The sequence below is a fragment of the Onychostruthus taczanowskii genome, unplaced genomic scaffold, assembly GCF_017590055.1.
Source record: "Onychostruthus taczanowskii isolate IOZ18803 unplaced genomic scaffold, ASM1759005v1 scaffold11, whole genome shotgun sequence".
Classification (NCBI taxonomy): Eukaryota; Metazoa; Chordata; class Aves; order Passeriformes; family Passeridae; genus Onychostruthus; species Onychostruthus taczanowskii.
Genome location: NW_024497629.1, coordinates 13,657,416 through 13,682,760, shown reverse-complemented (window position 1 = coordinate 13,682,760; position 25,345 = coordinate 13,657,416). Strand labels below are relative to the sequence as shown.

General features: G+C 35.8%; 1 protein-coding gene across 3 annotated transcripts in view; it reads right to left on the bottom strand.

The window, feature by feature from the left end:
- Window positions 1-25,345, bottom strand: part of SH3YL1 (SH3 and SYLF domain containing 1) — a 47,295-nt gene that overhangs the window by 8,103 nt on the left and 13,847 nt on the right. For all 3 annotated transcript variants that reach the window (XM_041420396.1, XM_041420386.1, XM_041420378.1), the window contains exons 3-9: window positions 24,539-24,652; window positions 23,953-24,017; window positions 21,274-21,386; window positions 18,056-18,184; window positions 17,189-17,333; window positions 16,446-16,518; window positions 15,673-15,729 (exon numbers count right to left, since the gene is read on the bottom strand). In XM_041420396.1, the coding sequence (XP_041276330.1) occupies window positions 15,673-15,729; window positions 16,446-16,518; window positions 17,189-17,333; window positions 18,056-18,184; window positions 21,274-21,386; window positions 23,953-24,017; window positions 24,539-24,652 (696 nt within the window). The remainder of the gene's footprint in view (window positions 1-15,672; window positions 15,730-16,445; window positions 16,519-17,188; window positions 17,334-18,055; window positions 18,185-21,273; window positions 21,387-23,952; window positions 24,018-24,538; window positions 24,653-25,345) is intronic.

Genomic DNA, 25,345 nt, shown 5'->3' with positions numbered 1-25,345 from the left:
CAGCTAGCTGGGAAAACTTAGGAGAAAAATGTAAGGCTGAATAAGGAAGACTTCTCAGTGAGACACCCCAAATCTAAATGTAAAGGTGATTACAGACATAGCCCAGCAATAGAATTCAGGGATTTCAAGTATTACCAAAGAAAACAGAGGATGAATATTAATGTAACAGATTACACACAGAAGGATGGAATGCATTTCTAATATGTGGTTGTACACAAGTCAGCAGAGACGTGGAAGTAACAGTTACATTTATGTCAGTGAATGGCTCCTTTCCATGTTATTGAACTTGACATCTCCAAATCAGAGTCCAGGTTCCAGTGCCCAATCACACTGACATCATTGATGCTGATAAATTAGCAAAGACTAATTTATCAGCATAGATAGAACCAATGGCTTGAACAGGGAGCAAGAGAAACTGGGATACTTTTTTTTCCTTTTTGTTCAACATTAACCTTTGGTTGAAACCTTTCTTGACAACTATATGCTTGACTTATGCTTTTATAGTCAAAACCCATTTTTTCACACCTTCAAACTGTTACACTAAAAATAAGATAGTTACCACATCTCATTCTTACTCCACTCATTGACTCATTGAACATCTCCACATCTGTTCAGATTAACCTATTTTTTCTTGCAATTGAATAAAACTAATATTATCATCAGGTAAAAGGCCTGTAGTAACTGACCTTTCACATTACCATTAAATGAAGAATTGTTTAAATGGAAGGGTGAAGGAACAGAATGAACAGAGAACTTACTTTGTGGTTTATATATGAATGTGAAAATTGTAATTAAAAAAAAATGTTCGAAGAACCTGCACATGAGACTGTCAGAACAGTTTTTTTTCTACTGAGGATATAACCATGAATGAAGAAATCAGCAAATGAAAAATGGAAGGGAAAGGAGAGCAGAGAACACTGGAGGAACTGGAAGCCACAGAAAGGTGAAATACAAGAACAGCAGAAGCATTAGTAATGTAGCAGAGCCACTCTTGTAGCTGAAGGCTGAGCTAAGAGTAAAATATGTGATAAAGCTAGAGAACACAGAGTTAAGGGATCAAATCCATTGAGAAGAATCTTAATGAAGTTACAGAAACTAGTAACAAAATCAAGAAATTAAGGGAATGTGTACATAATTTAAAGAAACTTAAATATATATAGATATTTTAAAAAGTAATGGATGTATTCCATATCCCAGAACTCTAAATCCAGAGTCAAATTAGAATTCAACATAATACAGTACTGAATACAGATAATACTCACTAGTTTTGACAACCATCAATCCAACAAAAAAATTATTGGTTCCATAAACTGCTTTAATATTAGTGGGTTTTCAAAGGAGAGAAGTCTATTCATACAATAATGGAACTTATTTTAAGGTTACAAAAAGGAAAAAAAAAAAAGCCAAAAAAAAGCTGCTAGCAAACAGAAGACTACAGAGATGAAAAGTTAAGAGGGAAGATAAAGATGTCTTTGTGATCAGTGCCTTCATCTGTTCCCTGACCATAAGAAATACTAGAACATGAAATAAATGGTGCAGCTGATTTAAAGAGACTAAGGAAACCACCCTAAAACTGACCTGTCAATATTAATTTAGAAAATACTTAAGAATAGCATTAATAAGGTTGAAGTCAAAGCATTAATTATGTACCAGACCAGTGACACAGAGAGAGAAATTGGACAGCACATTGTCTGATCCAACGCTAATTCTGTGTCGCTCTTTTCACCAAAGAATCAAGAAGCTGAAACTACAAAGCCTCAGTGATACAGTACCTTTTCAAGAACGAGATAAATCCAACACGTTGGCTGCATACGATCAGTAATACTGGGGAGTATCTTCCTTTTACTACATCTCAACTTACCCCCTTGATTTTCTTTATGTTTGAAATCTATTTTTGAAGTATTATGTAGAAGAGCAGCTAAGAAAGAGATTTGATTTCTTAGGTGAATTGCATCAGGGACAGTTAAAGAAACATTGGAAAGGAACTGAGAAGGAGGAGTGGCAGAAAGATGCAAGGCTTAGTGCCGGGTTTTTGAGGAAACCACTAATTATTCTAACATATCTGTTTCATAAGAGCTGTGCACTCCTTTAATGCTAAGGATCTCACACCTTATCTCACTATTACATTTTGTAATTGCTTTAAGAAATTTAAAAACAGGAAAGAATACTAGTTTTAAATTCAAAATATGTTAATTATAGTAGTCTTGATCATAATAAATCTGATAAGTCGCACTCTGAGTTATAATAAAGAAAAAACTGAAGATATTTTGTTGATATTCTAAAACCAATCTACATCTGTAGATAATCTGAAAGCAAAGTTGTGTCAGTATCTGAAAGAATACATGTATGCAACTAAACTTGTCTCCTTAGAAACAAAGCAATGGAAACAATTTTATTAATGTAATAACAGTCAAAATTTTCACAGAATCATTCTGAAAGCACTGAAAAAGATACTCTCATATGTAAAGAAATAAAGGTTAAAAAGTACAGAATTGTACATTGATTACTATATGTACATATAAAAAATTAATCTCTTTTACAACTAATTTTTCCACTCCTTACTTTACAAAGCAATCAAAATGATGAAAACTGCAACTGAAAATAGTATTCTGTTATTTAAATAGAAAATACATAGGTTGCAAAGGGTGTGACTACCATTTTGAATATCTTCTCAAATTTAAAAACCTCTTGCATATATTATGGAATACTTTTATGAAAAAAGGACTGGGTAATTTACTTCCTGGAATGTAAACAAAGAAAGAAAAATTCCAAAGTCATGAAATATTTAAACAACACTACCTCAAAATGTCCCCTTTATGACCACATACAATGATGAGAACATGACAAAGGCAGTATCTCATTCCATATGACTTTTCGAAAACTGGCATCTTGGAGATTAAGACATCATTAAGTATAGTTCACTGAATACCTATACTTTTTAATATTTTATGGTGGAAGCAATTTAATGCAAATAATAGTCCTTGTTCTGATGATGCCTCAATTTCAAGACTTTACCATGTGTAAGTGGTTTCTAACAAATTTAGGTAATGTCAGCTTTGGCTCAAAGTTGTAGCTCAGAGCCACAAAGCTGATGTTGAATTCACATTCACAGCTAGGATGCACAAAAGTTAAGTCAAATTACTGAATTATCTAAGTTACAATATCATGATAAGCAGATATAAAACACATTACAATGTTATGATTCTCAGGCTTTTCCATTCACTATGTCTAAAGGCCTGAATAGGCCTAAAAGAGCAGCATTTTGGGAAAGTGGCAAATGATCTGTTTAAAAACTTATGAAGGAAATGAAGTAAGGAAAGTCAGAGAAAGCATGAAAGAAAGTGCCATATGAATTCCTACACAGAGAATAAGAGGTCAGTAAATGAAAAGATTTTATGGCTTTGTTCTGTCATGACAAGACAAAACATAAGCCCGTGAGGAGTGGGGAAAATGGACTAAAGAAGAACCATATTGTAGTGTATTATACACTGTGACCCTGCAGAAATTAACTTTTCAACTCCTATATGGCAACAAAATATTATGCATTCTAATGGCTACTTAGAAAAAGTCTTCAAGCAACTCCCATTTAGAAAGAAAAATAGTAGCCTAACTGTATCCTAAATGCTAAAAGTCATGAAAATAATTTCAGTTCTGAATCACACCAGTATACAGATGAGCTCTTTTCTCTACCCAATGTGCTCATATTCATATTCTTAGCTCTCACCTCTCAGCTTTTAGCTTAAGAAAAAAGGGTTTCAGCTTCTAGAGCAGAACAGATGTATACTTTAATTTTAGTTGTTTTCGGACAAATAACAAATCAAGTGTTTGTTCAACCCAGCCTTAAAAGTGAAATCTCAAATGTCCTATTCACATTAAACTACTAATTTCCTTAATGGCCTTTTTAATTTTGTTTTTTGAATGTAGACTCACCTCAAAAACCCTCTGCATACACAAAACAACAACCTCAGATCTCACTGAACAGATGTTTGGGAAGGCCTAAATATGCACAGTAGATTTGACATTTTACATCTACAGGTACTAATCTGCTATAATCAGATATATTCTGTACAGATACTTGAAGTATGTCATATGCCACCATTGATCCAAATAATCTCCAATAATGCTCATCTGATCAAAAGTCAGGAGACATGATATTCAGCAAATCACTCTCAGAACAAATAATATCTTGCTTGGCTGTTTCTTTGCCAATAATTCTGGCTTGTTTTGGGCAAGTAAACAAAATCACCTGTCTTTGTCTACTTTCTAAATAAAAGTGTCTTAAGACACTCAAGTATTTAAATTCAATATTAAAGCCTGCAAATAATCAGTTCTTCATGACTAAGAAAATGAGGGTGGACTTTTTGCATTAAGTGAGCTTCACTGTCACTGGGGTAAAACTACTCTTTAAATGCCCCACAAATGCCTATTTGTGCTCAGTTACACAAACTAGTCTGAGAAGGGGGTGAAGGCATAAGTTGCGTTACTCTAGCCTACATTCACCTATGGACAAAGAATTGTTCTATACCTAGAACACCTGAAGGCTGTTTTGTTACAGCAGCTATAGATTTAAGGCAATTTCAAAATCAAAGAATGGCTTGGCTTGGAAGGGACCGGTAATCCAGATAAATGTCATCTGTAGTGCTTCCCTTGTCCACTCCATCGCAGTCACTCCATCATGGAAGTTGACTGGGTTGGTCAGGCAGGACTTGCCTCTGGTGAAGCCGTGCTGGCTGTCTCAAATCACCCCCATGACTCCCTGTACTTTAGTATAGCTTGTAGGAGGATCTGTTCCTTGACCTTCCCAGGCACAGAGGTGAAGCTTGACAGGTATGTAGTTCTTGGGGCTCTCCTTTCCACCCTTTCTAAAGAGGTGTACAATGTTTTCCTATTTCCAGTAACCTAGAAAATGTATTCAAGCTACATTGACAATATCAAGGAAGGCCTGTATCATTCCAGGAACTACTCTCTTTAATATGTTTCAGTACTAAATGTACACCCAAGTTCTTGAAAGGAAAGCAAAACCAGATGTTAAGCCCTCTCGCACTTCCATGAGAGCTGCCTCAGCAAACCCTATTTTTTGATTTAGTTGCAGTACTAGATGTTATGTATTACTTTAACTGGGTACTTTGTCCAGGTTTCCAGTGTTACAAAGCCCTCCAGTTGCTTTTCAGAATAATTTAATAACTACATTCTCCATTAACAAAGAAACAATGGCTGAAAAAAACTATTCAAGGCAAAGTTAGCCACAGAAGTTCCATATAAGGTACAAGACCCTCAATTTTGCAGCAAAGCCTCAACAGATAAAAAGTTCATCATCAGCTGCAAATCTGTATGCACAAAATGAAGATATTATACACACACTTTTGTAAGAGACTCACAAAACCCACGAGAAGGCTTATGCATTTTTGACCTCCTCTATATAATCTAGAAATGGATAATTTCAAAGCAGATTACCAACTTCAGTTCCATATTACCAACTTCAGTTGTTAATGAACAGTGTCATGTCTAGCAAACAACACTGGTGATTGAAACAGACCTGACTATATTTAAAGTTTAAGTCACTGTGCAAATTTAGCTCATTCAGTCTGAAACGTATTTCGCTGGTTTTGAGTTTCTGGCCTACTGGGGAACATGCTGGCTCATCATCTTCATCTGCTGATGGAATGCTTTCTATCTTTGTTTCAGCACACTCAGCTTTTGCATTAAAGAAGTGCCTTTTTTGTTAAGCATCTGTGGATGTATTTGATATTTAGGATATAAAAAAACCCCTACCTCCTGCTTGCAAGAGCCAATTTCATAGCAGTACTTTTGCTGATTACTTTTTGGATTTTTCTGACATTTCAAAAAACAATTAGATTTTCATTCAAAGTGAAAAGGTCAAATAAACCATATCAATATCAAGGGCTTCATTGTGCTCAACATGACATTAATGCAAATAATGCCTGTGCTGAAATCATACTGCAAAAGCTGAGATGCAATCTTAAGCATAGCCTTCATATTCTGAAAACCAAAGTGCAATGACAAGAACTGAGCTCTGTTTTATTCAGGTCAAACTGATGATTTAGGAATGACCTGGAACTCTTTTATGTTGACAAGCTTCTCCATGTTTCCTCTACACATACCAAGTTAGCATCTCAATACACTATCTCTGCATTTTGATTCTCAAATCTCTGTACAGTCAGCTTCAAAATTTCTACCAAAGGTATTATTGGTAAACAACCTGGTTCACTTGATAGAAGTCTTAGCTTTTACAAAGGTCTGGGGAACAATCTACAGCCTCTAGAAAAAACCTAAAAAGCAGTAAATGCAACAATTCTATACAGTTTCTGCCAGTTTCTTAGGGTAATGCTTTGTGAAATACTGATTGAAATGTTTTAATTTTTTTTTTCTTTGCATGGAGAAATACTTCTCTGCACTGTCTAAAAAAATTGTTAAAATAAAAAAATTATATGAGACAAAAAGTATCTCATATGGAAACATACTAACTAGTGATACTGTACAAGGCCTCATTTGAAGGTCTGTTCACAATCCTTATCATCAATGTTTAAAACTGGCTGAGAAAATGGACCAAGAACAGAAAGCCTGTTTTCAAGGCAAAATCAAAATGAGTTTCGCAGAATAAAACAAATTAAAGATGTTACTACTACCATGCAAAGAAATCAGACAGAAAAGTAATTTTACTAGAGAACTAGAAAGCATGAGAAAAGAATAATTAATCTTGATAAGAAAAATATATAGATGAAAACGAGAAGGAGTTTCAAGTCATTGTGAAAGATTCAGAAACTGCTTTCTGTAAAGGAAAGTGAGTATCTCCTGTTTTAATACAAAGTCTAGCACTTTCATGATAACATTTATATTATATGAACACCTGCAATATATAGAAAACTCTTGTGAACTTTAGCTGTACTAAGGGACATAGGGGCTGATGAAATTGATGCTAGGATTTCTTCTTGCCACAATTACTAATTCTCATTGCTTTTATGTTCCTTCAGCAGCAGTACAGCCATTATTAATTCTACCTACACCACAGGTTTCATCAACTTATAATTTCAAAAGGTATTCAATCAATGCTGCCTTCCTTTGCCAAATGGTGACTCAAGCAATTGTACTTCCACTTACAGTATCCCATGGCACAATCCTGTAATCCTGTAAACCACAATCTTGTAAACCACAGTTTAAACTGGTAGGAGAAAGATAGATTGCTCCATTCATTACAGAACAGCTTCAGCAAGAGCTAGAAATGGCACAGAACCATAAACTAGAGCCAAATCTGATCAGTACAAACTTTGCAACCTGCAACATCCACCATCACATGGATGAAGCATCTTGGACAGCCATTATCACCCATGGTGGCTGATATTACACTTCCCAGCTCAGCACAACCAAATTTTGCAGAATATACTCATTATATCAGCCTAGTCAGTTATGATAAAGTTCTTGAAATGAAAAAGCAAACAGTACCATAAATTTCAGTTGAAATTTAAGAGTGGTATTAACAGTACTCTTCATACATATGCTTTTACGTCAAGTGAAATATTAGCTGTATAGATGCTCTTTAAAAAGAAAAAAAAACCAGTAATCACATTCCTTGGTTCAACCATGAGGAAATTCAGGCTTGCAATGGGATTCAACCACTGGCTCAAATTTGTCCAATGTACAAGATATATGAAGGCAGATTTTTCCCTCAACAGTATCTCCAAACTTACTCTGCTATCTCAACATCAGATTCTGTCTCATCCTTCTGCAGTTGCTGACAAAAGGCAGAAATGTCAGGAGTAGAGAAGACACAGTCTAAACCTTATGGCAGAGACCAATACATGAAATTGTGGACCAGAGGAAGTTTTCCCATTATATTTTTCCTTACAGAGGAGTTTTCTATTTTCCTATTTTTAATCTTCTTTTGACACCTTCCTTGCTACATAGCAAAGGAGCAGCTAAAAACACAAGCATGCACCACTGAGAGAAAAAGGGGGAAGAGGGGTGCAGCTCTCACTGTGTATGAAAAAATTAACACTTCCTTTCCACAAGAGTAGAGGTCACTTCTAGCTGAGCTTCTTCAAGAAAAAAAAACAACTGGAAAAAGAACACTTGAAGGTTACCTAATATGGCAAAAAAAAAAAGTTAATGAGAAAGACAAACAAAATGAAGTATAACCAGAGAAGTTTCAATGCAAACCTTGCCAGACCTCTCCATGAAAAGCTAAGATGTTGCCAGAAACCTTGTCTTTTTGTACCATTTTTACACCATTTCTAGAACAGTTATTTGTCGTACTAGTTTAGCTTATATTAGTGTCTGGTTTATTTTTTTTTTCTTTTTTTCCATGGCCTCCTATTTCTTTTTCAGGGACTGACAGTATTTCCACAAAAGGTGAATGACCTTCCTGGTTCAATCAGCAATATCCAGCTGGCTGATCTGCATGATGTAACACTGAACTAGTACAGCCAAGGTAGATGCAGGGCCCCAGGTCCCCCATGACAGAGAATACATCACATTCTGGGGAACTGTGGCATCTAATTTTACTGCTCATGGGAAAATATATTTGAAGTGGGTGTTCCATCAGGGTGAAAAATAATAATTTCCCAGAGAAAAGAAAACCTTCCCTTAGCATTTAGTATAAAGTACATGTTCTTGTCCCTGCTATAAGGATGAATCTGTAAAGCATCACCCAAAGACTTGCATTTCTTGCAACAGTGTTAGCTTTTGTCTTAAGTCAGTCAAGCACAGGGCATCTCACAGCACTATGGAGAGAAATCCTGTATATCTATCAGTTCCTTGAGCTAGTAAAAATTTCTGTTTGGCTTCAAGTACTATAAATGAAGCAGAAGCTCCCATACTCCCAAAGGCTTTTCTGGATAATAGACGGGAAAGCAATTTAAACATGCTTTAGTCCTAATGTTTGAACAACACAGAACAAAATACTATCTAAAGCAGTACACAGCTTTGAAACAACATATAAAGCATATATTCCAGATGCTAAAGCATTCATCTGTATCTGTTACAGTGGCTATTTAACATTTATATGTTCCTGTGAACAATTTCATTTTTAATTCTGTGAATCAGAATTATCACCCTAGTGGTGCTTTATACTTTAAAAAATACACGTAGATTGCATGAAATTTTTCTGTGCTTTAGCTGTAATTTCCCAATTTTTATTCCAAGCCATTAAAAAATGCCAAGGAAAAAATATTGTTACCCATGCCAGAGCGGCTGGTTCATACTTAGCACAACAGCTCTCTGCCCACGCATGCACACATGCATCAGAAAGACCCCAATTTCATTCTAGCATGTCTGACCTCAATCTTTCTGTGCCTTGTTGTATTTTGAGTTAGCTGATTATATGCATCACGTTATTTGTTTCAGTATGACCAGTGAAGGCCTGCATGCTGCATATTTTCCTCTCAGCTTGCCACAATATAAGCCATAAGCAGCTTGATTATCTGACTTATCACATTCATGATAGTAATAGTACAATCCTAGTAAAAGTGAATCAGGGATAAAAATAGTCTCAAAAATAATTTCCTGGGATTTCCTGGTTTTCCTTAGTATTAAGAAAGAGCTCATAATAGCAAGAAAATTAATACTGTGGGGGACCACCAGATGGATGTTTTATTTTTCTAGTACTAAATATAAACATGTCACAAGTCTTGCCATGAAAAATACAAAAATAGACCAAGCTCAGCTAAAACTCTTAAAACAAAACAAAAACACCCGTACTTTAGTTTACCAAATTAGTAGACAAGGTTATGAAGGATCATGGCAGAAACATTATATGTCTCACTTTGTAATTTTTTTCTAAAACAAATACCTATTTGTCACACTGAGCTTATTGATTTTATAGTTTATAATCTGCTAAGAGTTTCTCATCAAATTATAGTATTGAAGGAACAGATTACTGCACAGCTTAATGAGGGTTCTTCCTTACTATAGTTCTACATGATCCTTCAGCAAATCTCTTCCTTTCTTGGAAAAGGAGTAATTCATAAACTGAAGAATAAAAAGTGGATTTTTTTTTCCAGTTTCAGATACACAGCACATATCCACAACACCTAAAGGAGTATGTAGACATCTGATTTTATCGTGCTTTTATGGATGATTTAATTTCCAGTTCAAAAGCAAAATGCATTTTCCCCCTCACTGTGAACCACAAAGTCTTCCTCCATCCTTAAAAAGACGAGATTCTGGACTCCTTCTCCATTCCAGGTCCATGCAGATATCAGATACAAAAAAACCATTTTATAATCTTACTTAACTAAAAGTTAAATGCTTTTGATTCAATTTTACTACAGTTCAAGTTGGCAAAGGAAACTTCAGAATGATGAAACCATTTTAAGTCATCTTGATCCAGAAGAGACAAGAAGAAGCACATAAAAAAATATTGTCGATATCCTAGAAAGGCAGACTTGATATATATGCTTTCTAACAACCAAGGAAAAGCAAAAATTCAGGTCTTACACTGAGAAAAAGTTAGCCTGAAATCACATATCTGATTTTGTTTGTTTGAAAACTCATGAAATATTTTTAATTTCCTGCTATGGTGCTTGGTCTTAATTACAATAAAAATGCCCAAGTCAAAAGTCACTCATCAAAAGGAGATTTGGGCACACATATTTCTCTTGTAGCACAGCTGTCAGATTTTTTGTCAGTGGGCATATCTAAACATGGAATTGCACAGTGAATATAAATAGTTACATGTTAGATTTCCAGTTAAATCCGAGTTGTTCCAAAATAGTACTGGTTTTGTTAAACCTAAGTTAGGAAATACATATATAAGAAAAATAAAGTGATTGCTTCAATACATATTTACCAAAACAAGCCTATTTTAAAGTGCAAGAACATAGAGTGATGCTCTCTTTCAGCAATTCTAACTAAAAATTCCATTTTTTCATTATACTGTGTTAAAAAAGCTCAGCAGCACACATAAGTAGAAGTACTAATTAATGCAGAGACTGCTAGAATGGTGTCCATGCTCCAGCTTATATTTTCTTTTCTAAGTTTGATCAATATTATCCTAGAAAGTAGTAACTTTCAAAATAACAAGATAACAAGTCAGATGTAAACTGAACTGCAGAACAGGCATGCAAGTAAAATAAGTGAAACAGAAGGACAGGAAGTGAAATCACAAGCAAAAAAAAAAAAAATTAAAGCTTTTTACCTCAGAAGAAGTCTAAGAATTCTTAGTCCATATAATTATGTTGGCTTAGTTAAAACATTTGCAACTAGCCTCAAAGAAATCCATAATGTACCAACAAAGGCAAATTCACATACAGACCCTCAATTTTCCTGAACAAAATACACTTCAGGAGGCATGAAAATCTGTCTTGGAATTCTCTTGGGAAGCAGATTTTCACAGATCTACTGAACCATCTGGCATTCATAGATTACCAAAAGAAACACTGAGATCATCTCTGAAATTACAGAGAAGTGGGCCAGGCCTGATTCCTGGAGAACTGTAACCATGAAAAGCAGCAGCTCTGACGCATTTAGTTAACACAAACTGAATTTTTACTACCTCATGGTACCACCTAATCAAAAAGGGTTGATATTGCCTCAATTGTTTTAAACATAGAGAAGGAACACTCAAGAAGGTTTAAATAAATAAACAAATAATAGAAAATGTAAGGACTGGAGTTTAGTGCAAATTCATTAGAGCTTTTAGGAGCTCAAATCTTACTGATCTCAGTGAGCTCACAGCTCAGAATTTGGTATTTGCACTATTACTTAAAATTTGAGACGAAATAGAAAATTACATTTGACAGAGCTTATCAATCTGTTCGGCAGTCAAAAGAAAGATGAAAGAAGACCAAAAATTATTTGATTACATCACAAGTGTCTCAAAGAGAACAAGAGGGGGACACAAAAAAGCTCCTCTGTGTACTAAAGGGCTCTTTAATATAGTGAAGAAAGCCACAACAAATACTGTCTAAAAGCTGCAGACAAATTCATGTAGGAAGGCATGAATTTTTAATAATGAAGTTGACAAATCACTCAAATCATCATTGAAGGAAAAAGGGTTTTTTTTAGCTTCTTAAAAACAGTGACAATTTTCTCATCTGCCTCCATATCCCCATCAGTAGGTTTGATATAGCACTTCTTTCAGTATGCAAGAATATAAATATATGTCTATTGGGACAATAACAATCTGTTGATATTTTCCTTTCTTTTCAAAGTGAAAGGTTTCTGCTGAGAAAAACCTAGTCAAAATTTGTATTTTGGGTTTTGTTTTTTTTTTAGATTTAATGTAATCAAGTGGGGTGTGTTGATTTTATGCACAATAGTTAAAAGGTTCAATGGCTGCAAATAATTTACTGCATTCAAAAATCCAAAGAAGAGGGCAAATATTTTTCTCAAGATAAAATTTTAAAATATTTTGTTTAGTAATTCTGGAAGGTAAGAAAGACAGTGTTTCTGAAAGCAAACTAAAAAAAAAGAATGCTTAAATATTCAGGTTTTACAGCCACAAGTTCCTATGGGTTTCTTAAGCAAATCACATGACCCCTTAAAAAATGCAGACAGCATCATTACTTTCCCCAAATTATCATAAAATACTTACAATTTTATCAAAAGAACTGCTTTTGTGCTCAGTATGAGTATTTTGTCTTACAGTATTGTAAGAATTTAAGCTTGTGGTGAGATTTGATAATTGTCAATGAACAGTGAAAGCACACTGCTAGGAAGGAAAGAAATTTCTTCCATTTTCATCCCCACTCCTGTCTTAAGTCTGTTTCCTCATTGTTTCAGCACCTTGGCAATTTCAAGTGATTCATTTCCAAACATGTGAAACAGTCCTTTTCTGATAAACTGAACCAAAGAAAAAGTGAAAAATAGCTGACTTCTGATTTGAACAAACTGCTTGTTATTGATTCAGTTCTCACCAACTTTTACTAGCAGATCACTACTCCTGCTGCTACCAGTTCAGCTAGGAAACCACATCACTGTAACATTTTCAGAATTGTATACCATTCAGCACACTGTTAGGAGGGCAGGCAGGAAGTAATCATTTAGCTACATTTTTGGTTACTTGCTGGCAAAACCCCGAGCAAAAAAAAACCTACAAATCATAACACTAAGGAAAATTTAATAATTTACTATCTAGGATTAGATATTCCAGTGTGACAAACTATGAACCTAATGTATCTAAAACAAATGGTCCTAATGAAATAAACTCCTTAGTCTACAATGTCCAAGTAGTCACTAAAGAATCATGGGCTGTTTGTATTACAGATGTGGTAAAGAAGTCCAAAGAATCATCCATCCAGAAAAAGAAAAGCTAAGTTGTGGTAATAAATCTTGGAAGGGCCAGTAAGCCCTTTTAGTAGATTTTACAACAAAGAGGGGACAAGTAGAAAAATGAAATGCAAATGCCTAATTCTAGTAAAGGAGAAGGCATGAACTTTCATGCTCATAAGCAAATCAAATTTCTTTATTTAGTGAGTCTTCAGAAAAATGTCTACCAGTGTAGAAAATTCATACTTCACTGAATCACAATAACTGTAGCAGCTGCTAGTGTGTTGTGGTTTTCTGTTGTGGTTGTTTTGGGGTTTTATTTCCCAGAATTGCAAAAGGTGTGTGCAATTTTTAACTGCATCTAAATAAAATGCGTGGTATTCCTAAGTTTCTGGAAACATTTAAAACACTACCAAACTCATTTTACAACTAAATGCATTACCTTAAGCATTATTCAGTTGCATGAAAACAAGCTCCTTGCATCTGAGTTCGAGTATCATGTTATCAGTTTAGAAAATAATGTTTTTAATTTATCGTTCTTCTTGCATTTGAAAAAGGTTATATTACATTACTTATCTATATAATTCAAGTACACAGAAAATAATTAAAAATGTTTTCATCCACAAGTCTAGCTCTTCTTTCATCTAATGAGAAGAGTTAATATTTCAACCTTTATACTACTTGTATAACTGATGCAAAACCAAATGCTGGTAACACAATGCCAAGCTGCCCCTTCCCCAACCAAAGGCAAGTCCTTATTACTTGCAACCCAGTTAAGCTTGTTGCTCAACATCAAACCTACCTCCACCCCAGCCATTATATCTAACACATAGCTTCCTAAAGATTCATTCACTCTTCTATTGCTTATCTATATGTATTTTTTAAACTAGAATGACACAAAAATTTTTGAATATGTCTTTTACAGATCACTGTAGAAGAACATCTGCTGCAGCAACTACTCCTGCAATACAGATTGACATGTATGTGCTATAGCTGCTAGGCAGCTCTGTTGAAATAATTTGGACTATAAATAGGCAGAAACAGATCATTGACAGGAGATATGGCCTTATGGCTCTTTCTGTTTCATCCCCCAGCATTAATACACACTTTGTGAAAGGGACTGTAACTCTTGACTTCAACCTTAACTGCCCCCTGTGAGAAGGAAAAAAGCTTTAGCCTTTAGAAACATAGAGTACCTGTACGGATTCAGAAAGCATTTGAACTGCTACCTATGGAAATGTAATCTGCATCATAAAGCCAAATATACCATGCCATCATTAAAACAAGATCCTACAGCCCCCACCCCCTGCATTCCTAATGAAAAACTTGTATATTTTGAGAAACTGCTAGAAATCCCCAGCAGCAGACTGAGTCTATATCTTGATTTTAAAGAATCTTGAAAGCCATTCAACAGATGGCTCTGGAATATTTTTACCTTTTTAGCTGCACCCGAATAGAAGAATACTGCCTTCAATATAGCAAATGGGTGCAAGCTTTAGAAACCTGTTCTCAGTTGGTCAGGGCTTTGGTAAGACTGGGAAAGCTTAGTTTTAATGGCCAGAAGACCAGTTCTTCTCTCTTGGATGACAGCTATTGAGTACAGACCACTAGAGTCATCCTTGTTTTCCTTGTACAAGTCCTACAACACAATAATAAGTCTTGATTCTCAGGAAGTCTCTAATCTGCAGAAGTGACATTGACAGCTCAGCTTAAGATACTCCTATGCTGGCCCCTTCAACAGACACACATATAAAGAACATGTATGAAGAGAAGATATGAAAAAGAATGTAAAGACAAAAACACATATTTTATCTTAATTTTTAGTGAAAATCTCTAATTACACTTTGCCTGAAATAGACTTTTCATTGGGATCTATTTATATGTAATATGGAATGCAAATACTGCACAGTAAGATTCTCCTGGTAAGAGCTGAAAGTGCTTTAAACACAGGAGAATCAACAGTAATACATTTAGTGTAACAGAGTTATTTCAGTACAAAAACCTGAAGAAGCCAAGTAAATTGGTGTTTATGCCAGCATAATCAGGTATCATCTGTGGAAGCACTTTTAAAATTAAAACAGGAATTATAGTACATTGCATAAGGACTTGGACAGAAGCTTGCTATATCAGCTTCCTTTTTCATTTCAATTAGGTGGTAACATAAAACAATTTTACTACTTCAAGTGCATTTTTCAAGTTCACAGAATAAACAAAAGAACTTGTGCTGCTCAGAAAAAGAACATTATCGTTACAATGTAAAGCCAGGAAATAAGATTAATGTTTATGAAAGATTTTCAGGAGATCATACAAGACCTAAATCTCTTTTTAACACATGGACAATAAAGAAAAATATCAATGGCCAATATTTTTGCATATCTTTCAAGATACTTTTAGGACTTCTCAGATTCTGCACTGTATTTATGAAATAAGTGTAAGCTTAGTACTTACCCCCAGATGCATAATCATTGGGAAGTTCAGGATAAAGTTTGTTGGTATTCTTTTTAGCTGAAAGAGAAAATAAAGTAGCTACTTATAAGACATACTAACATATATTGTTATATTTTGTATACTGCTACTCTGATACAAGTTCAATAGTTATTAAATTATTGCAGTTAACTAAGAACCAGTGCAGAAAAAAGAAATACAGACTTTGCCTGACATCCTTAACCAGAGAATGAAGTTAACAAGAGGAGCTGCACAGTAGTCTCACTTTGAATGAAAGCACTTTGTTAAGAAAAACTGTTAAAGAGCCAAAATTCTGCCTCTTCGGTTCTACTATAAAACCTCTAATAATTAAAAGATAATGACAACCTAAAGAAAAACTATGATTTCTAAAACCAGAAGTTTTTAGAACTTGAACCAGCAGTTTCTAGGATTGTTATTTTTTCTAAAGAAGTTTCATTGTACTGTGAGGCTCCTATGTATCCAGTATCTATAAATATTTCCTTTGAATTATTACATGATTCTGTAACTATAAAAACACTGTTTCTATAGCAAATCTGTCAGAGAGAAAAGGTTTGTTAATATAAAACAAAAAACCAAATCCTTTAGTCTTTATCAGTCATGGCACTATATCAACATGTTTTCAGTGTTTATCCAAGGAAGAATATTTAAAATACGTTTTTATAGAGGCGGCTGCTATAGTAACTGCATAGTATTAATTAGCTTTAATGCTCTAATTTTATGAAGACAATTAATCAGCCATTATCAAAATTTTTCACCTGGTGGTGTAGGTCTAACAGTGGGTTTAGGTGGCTCTGGTCTGGTTGATGGTCTAGCAGGTCGGTCATTTACCTAAAGTACACAAATTTTTTAAAAACATAGCATCACATCTGGACATAGATTGTGACTTCAGAGCCTAGAAGTATGTCAAGTTACAATGAAAAAAAAATTAAAATTCCTCTTTCTCCACTGAACTTGTAAGAACTCAAAAAGCATACTAAACACAAGTGACATACACATGACACTGAAGTAAATCACCATGGATTTAACAAAGCTGAAAGTAAATCCTCATCTATCAGTAATATCAACGTCAGTAAGAAAATATCTTCTACAGTCACAGTATTACATTATAATTGTGATTGTTTGAATAGAAGACAGAAAAAGTAGGAAAACTAAGAGTATCCAATTTGCAATCAACTTGACTAAAAATACTTGAACAAACATTCCTAATCATCAACTCAGATTTGATAATGCACAATTACAAAACAAGAATACACTTTGTTATTCTGGAAGATGCAAAGCAAACCCAGCAACATTCTTGCCCCCTAGAGCCTAGCAGGGAAATACTTGAACAAATGTTCCACATGCAGTAACTGACATGTGCTACGCCTTCAGTCATCCAACAGAGAAGTTAAAAATGACATATGAACACCAGCATTGACATTAACTAGGAACAGCTTAGGAACAGGGAAAGCCTATGTGAAAAAGAAGCACACAAACAGACCCTTCTTTGTTCCCTTACAGATTTTCCTGGATAATTTTTTTGCTCTTCATTTTCATACACTTCAGTGAAGGATGCTAGAGTTTCATAAAGATCATCTGCTTGAGCAGGGAAAGGCACGTCACCAAGCAGGATGGCACTAGCACGAATGTCCTGCCCATAAAACCTGTTACAAAAAAAAAAAAAAAAAAGATTGCAGGTATTTGATTATTATTATTATATTTCAACTTCTAGATAAATTCACTTTGTGAAAATGCTCCCTATCTTCATCCCTAGCCCTGCATTTTTCCTACAGATCATATACTGAGAAATGACAGAACTATTTCAAAACTGTAAATTTGGAAAACTGACCACAGCCCCCATTTTCCTGCACCACTTGGGAGGAGGGGGTAGGGAAGCTGTGACTGAAGTGGAGCCCAGTAAGACGCAAGGTGTGTGGGGGAAAGGTGTTGCTTTCTAGATTTGTTCTTATTTCTCATTATCCTATTCTATTAAATAAACTAATTTTCCCTTGATGAAGTGAAGCTGGAGTTTTTTTGACTGAAATAGCAATTGGTAAGTGATCTCACTGGCTTTATATCAACCTATGAGTTTATCATCATACTTTTTCTCCTCTCATTCTGTTGAGGAGGGGTAGTGTCAAAGCAACTGGGTTGGCATGTGGTAGCTAGCTAAGGTCAACCTGCCACAGATAAAAAAATTCCAATAGCATCATCTCAATACCCATTGCAAGATGTCTAAATTGAAGAAACCCTTGTCCCTCAAGAAATTCTTAACTAACATAGTATGTTTTCACAAAAAACACTTTTTCCCAAGTGAATGTGTCCTAGTTAATTCTGTCACTCTACTTTCACTTTAGACAACCTTTTAGATATTAAGAGAGCTTACTTGCGATTTGTTTCTTTCCTTTCAATTAAACAGGTTCCTTCCAGAGATACGCCTGCAAACAGCCCTCGAGATTTGCAGTATGTATAGACAGCAGCAGAGCTTCTCAGGGCAACATCGCCTTCTAAGTTTCTAGAAGGAAAAGGTTTTGGTTGATATTCTTCAATACAGTTTTCTAGCATGAATAGCAATTGTCTTTTTCTTTTAATCCTTCATTTTATTTTTACCCTTTTTTCAGACAGAAGAACAGAAAAACGTTCCCTCATATGAATGCTCCCCATCAGGTCTCTGAGAGACTGTTCATGGTTTATGACTCAAAACAACCAAGGAGGCTCCAGGGTGATTTGCTGAGGCCAGGTTTACCATCCTTTGAGGAGAGGTGAGTTTGGGTGTGCAGTGAGATTCACACAAGGCAGAGGGGGAGGCTGCAAGCCAGGCTTTCAGGCTGATGAGGCAAATCCTGCAAGGTGGGATGGCACCATTGATCATGGTAACTGTTCTCCCTTACTCAGCTCCCAACCCCTCGCCCGGGGAAGGCCTGATGGGGCACAACTGACTCAACGCACTGACCAGAGAGGCAGCTGTCATGTCTGAGAAGGGATCATAAACCATCAAAGACCCCCAAAGCACCCTCAGACTGATTCCTGAGGCCTTGCACCAAAGAGCTGAATGTGATGCTATAGACATTGTCAAACTTCCCAGACAGGGGAGGTACCTGGGTGTCCCAACCAGCCTGAACATATCCATTGAACAGGCATCCATTGAACTCTAAGCTTTGTGGAACCCCCACCACTGAGAAGAACAGAAGAAGAGATCAACAAGACACTGTTGGGATCCACAGAGAGGTGATATTTTCTACTCAATCTGTCTTTCTGTCACTTTTTCTCTCTTCTCTTCCTCCTTTTCTATTTTCTTCCTCTCTCTCCCCCACTCATATTTACTGTTAAATAAAATCCATACTATTGACTTCAGCATATGGTCTCACTTGCATCTTATTTGGGCAGAGGCATTTCTGTAATAATTTTAATAACTGGATCTTAACAGCCTCCTCTAAAAACTATTAAGCCACACTTTAATCACATTTTAAAATGATCTGATTATGTTTGGACTGGTGACTGAAACTCTATTCAATATTTCCAAATCCTCCTAGACTTTATGGTCAACACAAACACTTCAAGCAAGGCCTTACTGAACCTCAACAGATTTGGAAGATTACAGTATTTGTCCTTCACAGGATCACCTAAATATTTTAGGTTTAAAGACAGTCATCTCAAAATGGATCAACATCATCAAATTGAAAGAAGGTTGGTCTGGACTTTGTCCAGCCTGTTTTTGAAGAATTCTAAGGATATAATTCTACAGACACTCTGAGCAATTTTGCTAATGTCAAATTTTTTACCTTCCTTGTTTCAATATATGACTACTACCTCTCATTCTCTTGCCATGCACTCCTGTAAAGAACTGGGGTCTGTCTTCTTGGTGATGCTCTGTTGGGAATGCAGCCCCAGAAGGTCTTCTCTCATCCAGGTTCAATAAGCTGAGCTCCCCCAGCTTCATCGTTCACATGCTGCCTTTTTCTGGCCATTTAGGTAGTGGATCACTGCACACACTCAGGTTTATAAACAACTTTCTGCAGGGCTAAAACTCAACGCAATATTTTAGGCACAGTCTACAAAATGTCAAGTAAAGGGGAACAATCACTTCCCATATCTACTGGTTACAGTCCTGTTGATGCAACCCCCTACACTGTTCACTGCCTTTTCTGTCAGGAACCAACTGCTGGCTTAGCCCCACTGCCCACCAGGATCCCAGCACCTTCTCTGTGGGGAAGCTGCTCAGCCTGATAGGGGGTTCATCCAACTAGGAGTGCAGAACTTTGCACTTGTCCTTGTTTGATTTCATGGGGTTTCATGGTGGATCTTTACACTCTCTAGGTTCATTGCTCTGAATGGTGGCCCTACCCTGAAATGCATTGGCTGCAAATCCAGTTTGGAGTCATCCACAAACTTAAAGAGGATATTTTGCAACTGCTCTTCTAGGTTACTGATAAAATTACCAAGCAGGAGAAGTCCTAGAAGAGTCTCCTGAGGAGTTCTGAAGAAATCTGGCCTCAGACTTCAACATAATCCATTTACCACTGCTCTTCTAATGTGATGATCCAGTTCTTCACCTGTTTGCTTGTCTTCCCACCCTGACACCTATGTCCCAGCTTGGACACAGAGATGTTGCAGGACAGTCTACTGAATGGCTTTGCAGGGTAGATTATATTCTCTGCCCTTCCCTGATCCACAGGTCTCTTTCTCTCTCTTCTGTGCAATAAGTATCATCCTTTTATTTTGTTAGAAAAGATTAAAAACCAGCAGTAAAAACTTCATCATCAAAAAACGAGTAGCCATAAGGAGGCATATATTCCATAAGCAGTGTCTGAGGTAGCTGGGCTTGGTTAGCCTGGAGAAGACTTGGGGCAAACCTAACAGCAGGCTTCAAATATCTAGGGATAGGTAATCAAGAGTATGAAGCCAGGCTCTTTTTAGCAGCGTATGGAGGAGGAATAAAATACTATTGACATAAATAGAAAGAAGAAATACTTTGACTAGATGTAAGGCAGGAGAGATGAACAGTAGAGCAGGTTGCCCAGAGAACCAAGCAGTCTCCCTCATGGGGGATTTTCAACTGGAAAAATGTTGAAAAAAAAAAAAAAAGTTGAGCAACCTGATCTGAAGTCATAACAGACTTTGGTTTGAGCAGGAGGTTGGAGTGGCAGTCTTGTAAGGCTCATTCCAAGTAAAATTATTCAGTGATTATTTCACCTCATCCTTCAAAGTAAACAGGCTTAACCACTTAAAGGTTTAAAAGCAACTATTTGGTGTAGTTTTCATTTACTGTTGGGCAGATCTGTGGTGACAGAAAACACAGACCCGTATGTTACTAAAAACCATAGTTCTATCAGGCACAGAAGCACCTGTGCTCTTCTTTGAGCCTAGCCAAACAGTCTCCTGCAGAAGGAGAACAAATCTCAGAACACTTTCCTTCTACCAGTAAATTACTTAATCAGGAAAGAAGATAAAATGAAAAAAAAAAGTGATTGGCAAGAACAATAAGGCCTAGTCAGCACACAGGTTGCCCAGGCTGTTCTGTAACATATAAAAAAAACGCCACATCAATGTGTCTTTTAAAAATTATCTTTCATATATACCTTATTAGGAAAATATATTACCCACCTCCCCAGAGGTCCAATTGCCACAGTAAGATTTCCTCCAAGTGTAAGATTTCCTCCTTTGGCAAAAGCTTCTACTGCTCTTTCATGATTCAGTATTATCACTAAGTCTGAGACCTATAACATATCAAATAAAAGTACTACACTTTTTAAGAAGAAAGAACAGCACAGGAGATGATCTTCCTTTCTTGTAAAGGATTATTTTGAAATAGCTTTCATGACAAAGTTGATTCTTTTTCTGCAAGGTATTTTGAATGAAAAATCCTTTCAACTACTTTTTTAATCAAATTTGATTGATTTTTTTCAAAGTGCTGATATGGTCAGTATGTGATAAACAAAAGCTACAAGAGAAACTATGTTAATTCAAAATTCCTAATTGACATTTTCTTATTTTCCATGTCTTATACAATTATGAAGGCACATTTTTAGATGTGAATTCTTTTGATCATTCAACAGTTAAACTAATAAAGGCAAGACAGAACTTACTAAACAAAAATTCCAGGCCAAAGAATAAAAAGCAAAAAAAGGATACAGGTGCTATTGATAAAACTTTATTTTCATGACAGCAGTTTTATATATCTGTGTGCATGTATATGAATTATTAATTAACTTTTTAAGACTTGAATATGAGATGTAGTCAGTTGCTTCAAGAACCTATTAACCTAATAATTGAAGAGCTAGCAATATACCCAAGGACTACTGCACCTGATCTTTCATCTGATGGACTTGACTGAAAGCCAGGTTCAGAAAAAAACTTTCAACTTACCCCAAATTCCAAACAGTGACAGCAGGGAATACAAGAGGAAATACCAGATTATTTGCAAAACAAGGCTGGCCTAGAAGTATTACACACAGCATAAGAGAGGTCTTTGTTATTAGCCCCCTGGTAACCTCCACCCCATCCCAAACAAAAGATGGCTACAGGAGCAGTTTTTGAATCATCCAGGGATGGAGGGAGAACATCTGTTAGGATACTGCTTCCTCCTCTTACCCATTAAGAGGATGAATCTGTTGTTAAAGAAAAGCAAATCCATAGTGAGAAAGGCTTCAAGGAAAGCGTTTATATAAATTTTAAAACTGGTCCTTAATTTGAAGTACCAAGTCACTGCGACTTCTGAAGCGTGATCTCCTTTTTTTAAAAAAGCATCCATAAGTATCACCACAACTATGTCAACTATAATCTCTCCTACAGGAATAAATTTCACCTAGTTTCTAAAACATCTAAGTCTACATAGGACTAGAAGAATGCTGAAATAGGACTCTAGGCCCCTAAGTCACTCAGGTACTTCTGAGTAACATATATTTTCTAGAAGAAATAAAAAAGATTGTGTTATAATAATGTCAGTAAGGAAACAGCATTTTGTAAACTGACTAAAAATTCAACTGAATGGCACAGTATTATTCAGAGAAAAACCCCTCTCACAAATAGCTTCTGTATTGAAATTATTTGATTCAGTATCAATAGGAAATGTCTACGTTATCTAAAATATCAGGTGGAGATGTTTAAAAGAAAATTTTCATAGATTAATTAAAACACATGATGAGGCTTAAAAAGAAAGAATAAAACAAACAAACCCCACAACAAAACAAACTCTGGGGCTAAGTGAACACTTTGTAAAGCATTCAGATCCTGTAGTCATGAAAACCAATGTAAATACCTCACAAAAATTAATGATTTTGTATTCACATCATCCTTTAAAAAGTGCATGCAATAATGCCTGAGATCACACAGTGAACAATGAGGAGAGAATAAATTATTGATCTATTGCTCTGTATGTGAGTGCTGGCTGACTGGCTGCCAGGACAGGGAAAGCTGGCTGGCTGTAGATGTACTGGGGGCTGGCAGGGATCACCCAGGTCATCCACACATGGATTCTCCTGAAGAGCAGAATGCCCATTGCAAGAGATCTTGTTGGCAGTGTATTGTTACTCTGATTTTCTCTGGGAATCAGCAGAACAAAAGCTAAGCAAAGAGAAGGATGAGTCTGCAGGCTAGTGTGGGGAAGCAGAGAAAAGATGAAAACATACAAGTGTGAAGGAGTTGTGAAGAAGAAGAAATGGGAAGCAGAGGCAGAGCGCTGTTATGGCTCAGCTCACCAGGGTTTCTCTGAATATGAGGGGTGTCCTTTACTTAAGCATTTCTGCTGGCTGGAACTGGCTCCTTTTCTGTATCACCAGAGGTATCACCAGCTCTGGTGCTTTCAAACTGAAGGGTCATGTCAGTAACCACAGGTGTGAGTGGGAAATGTGTGAAATACAGTAAAATTAACTGGACTCTATTTTACTTCAGTCCTTCACACTGTTTCTTGCCAGATGGAGTCCCTGTGCCCTTTAGCAAAGCATTTGACACACTATTAAGTATAGGGTGCTTTTTCAATTAACTTCAATTGTCTTATATGAGAAAACTGACAGGAAGCTATCCGTAAGTGAAAAATTCAGTCTGCTAGAAGTGAGAAATCAAGGAAATTAGTGTCATGTCACTTTTTTTCATCTAAATGTCTTCTAACAATTTGACTGATGGGAAAACCCCTCTTTTGTTTGTCTTGCATAAATGGATTTCATAATAATATTTTTGTACATAGAAATAGATTCTACTATCTCACCAACATTTAGATCTTTGCAAATGTATTTTAATTTCTTGCAAAAAAAGTTACCAACAAGTATTTCAAATACAAAACCATACCTCAATTCCAATTTCAAATCCACCACCAAGACCAGCAATTCCTATTGCAGAGGGAGCAGACCAGGCTGTTGTGCAAAACAAGATAAATTTGTGCAATTTTAACCATATATTACAAGAAGTAGTCACTTCATTATTACAGTTAAAAATGCTAACAAATTCTCTATTTAAAACTACGTTCAAAACCACTACAATAGCATCATAATGCTTTATCCTACAGGAAAGGATTTAAGAAATACAAACCCTTGCAATCTAAACAATTCCTTGTTAAAAATTATTAATCATTAATTAATTTTTATCATATATTACTTCATTTCAATCAGATATAATCAATTTTTCTAATGAATTTTATACTATGTACTTTTATATTTCAGTATTTTCCACAAAGATACTGAAAGATTTACATTTGGTCAAACAAAGATACAAAGATTTGAAAACAGCTTTCACACCAAACACTGTCACCTGTCACCTACTTGCCTGACTCATCACACATCTCCTGTTTTATGCTGTGAAAAGAATAATGAAAAAATATATTTTTATCTTTTTAAATTAACTTCTCATGAAGTACAAAAGGAAAATACCCACTTACTTCCATTAGGAAGACGAGCTAATACAATTCCACTTCCACCTCGAGCAGTCACCAAAAATCCAGCTTTGATAACAGACAAAACTGCAAGGCCTTTGGCTTTAGCTATTACATGAGCTGAAACAGCAAAATCATTTATTCAAGATCTCATAAGAGAAGTTCTAAGAGAAGGGTAAAACAAAACTCAGTATTTAACAAATATGAACACAAAAGTCAAATAATCAAAGCAAAAGCTGAAAGAAAACTGCAAAAAAAAGTTGAACTAATTATGACACCTCCACCACAGTGAACTGCAAATCCAGATGCAGGTCACATAGCCTGTGACAATCCATACAACTGCTCCACCTGTCCTGATTAGCTTGTATAGAATTAGTTTGTTTAGTGCCACACACTTTGTGTGTGAGTACCCTTGGCAAAATAAACAGAAAACAGGCAGTGAATAGCTAACAACCATGTCTCCAGAAATTTTTGGAGAAGTCCAAATTTAAATCACAGCAACATAGAACAGCCTAACAAGCTTGTATCATTAGACAGTGTTAGTGGCAAATACTGATATGTCATCATCCTGCAAATCTTATTGCAGACCTTCCAGAACACAAAAGTTAAGGATTTAAAATCACAACCAGCAACATCAGGTGGAGGAAGACAGAGTAACAACCGCAAAAATAAAGAGGACAACAGCAAATAAGAGTGCTGAACCAAAAGGAAAATCACCCTGATTTTTTTGCTTCAACTTATTTTCACCTAGCTAATTCTAATCAAAAGAGATATTCAAGAGCTAGAGCTCCTAGTCCAGGTTCTCTCTTAAGA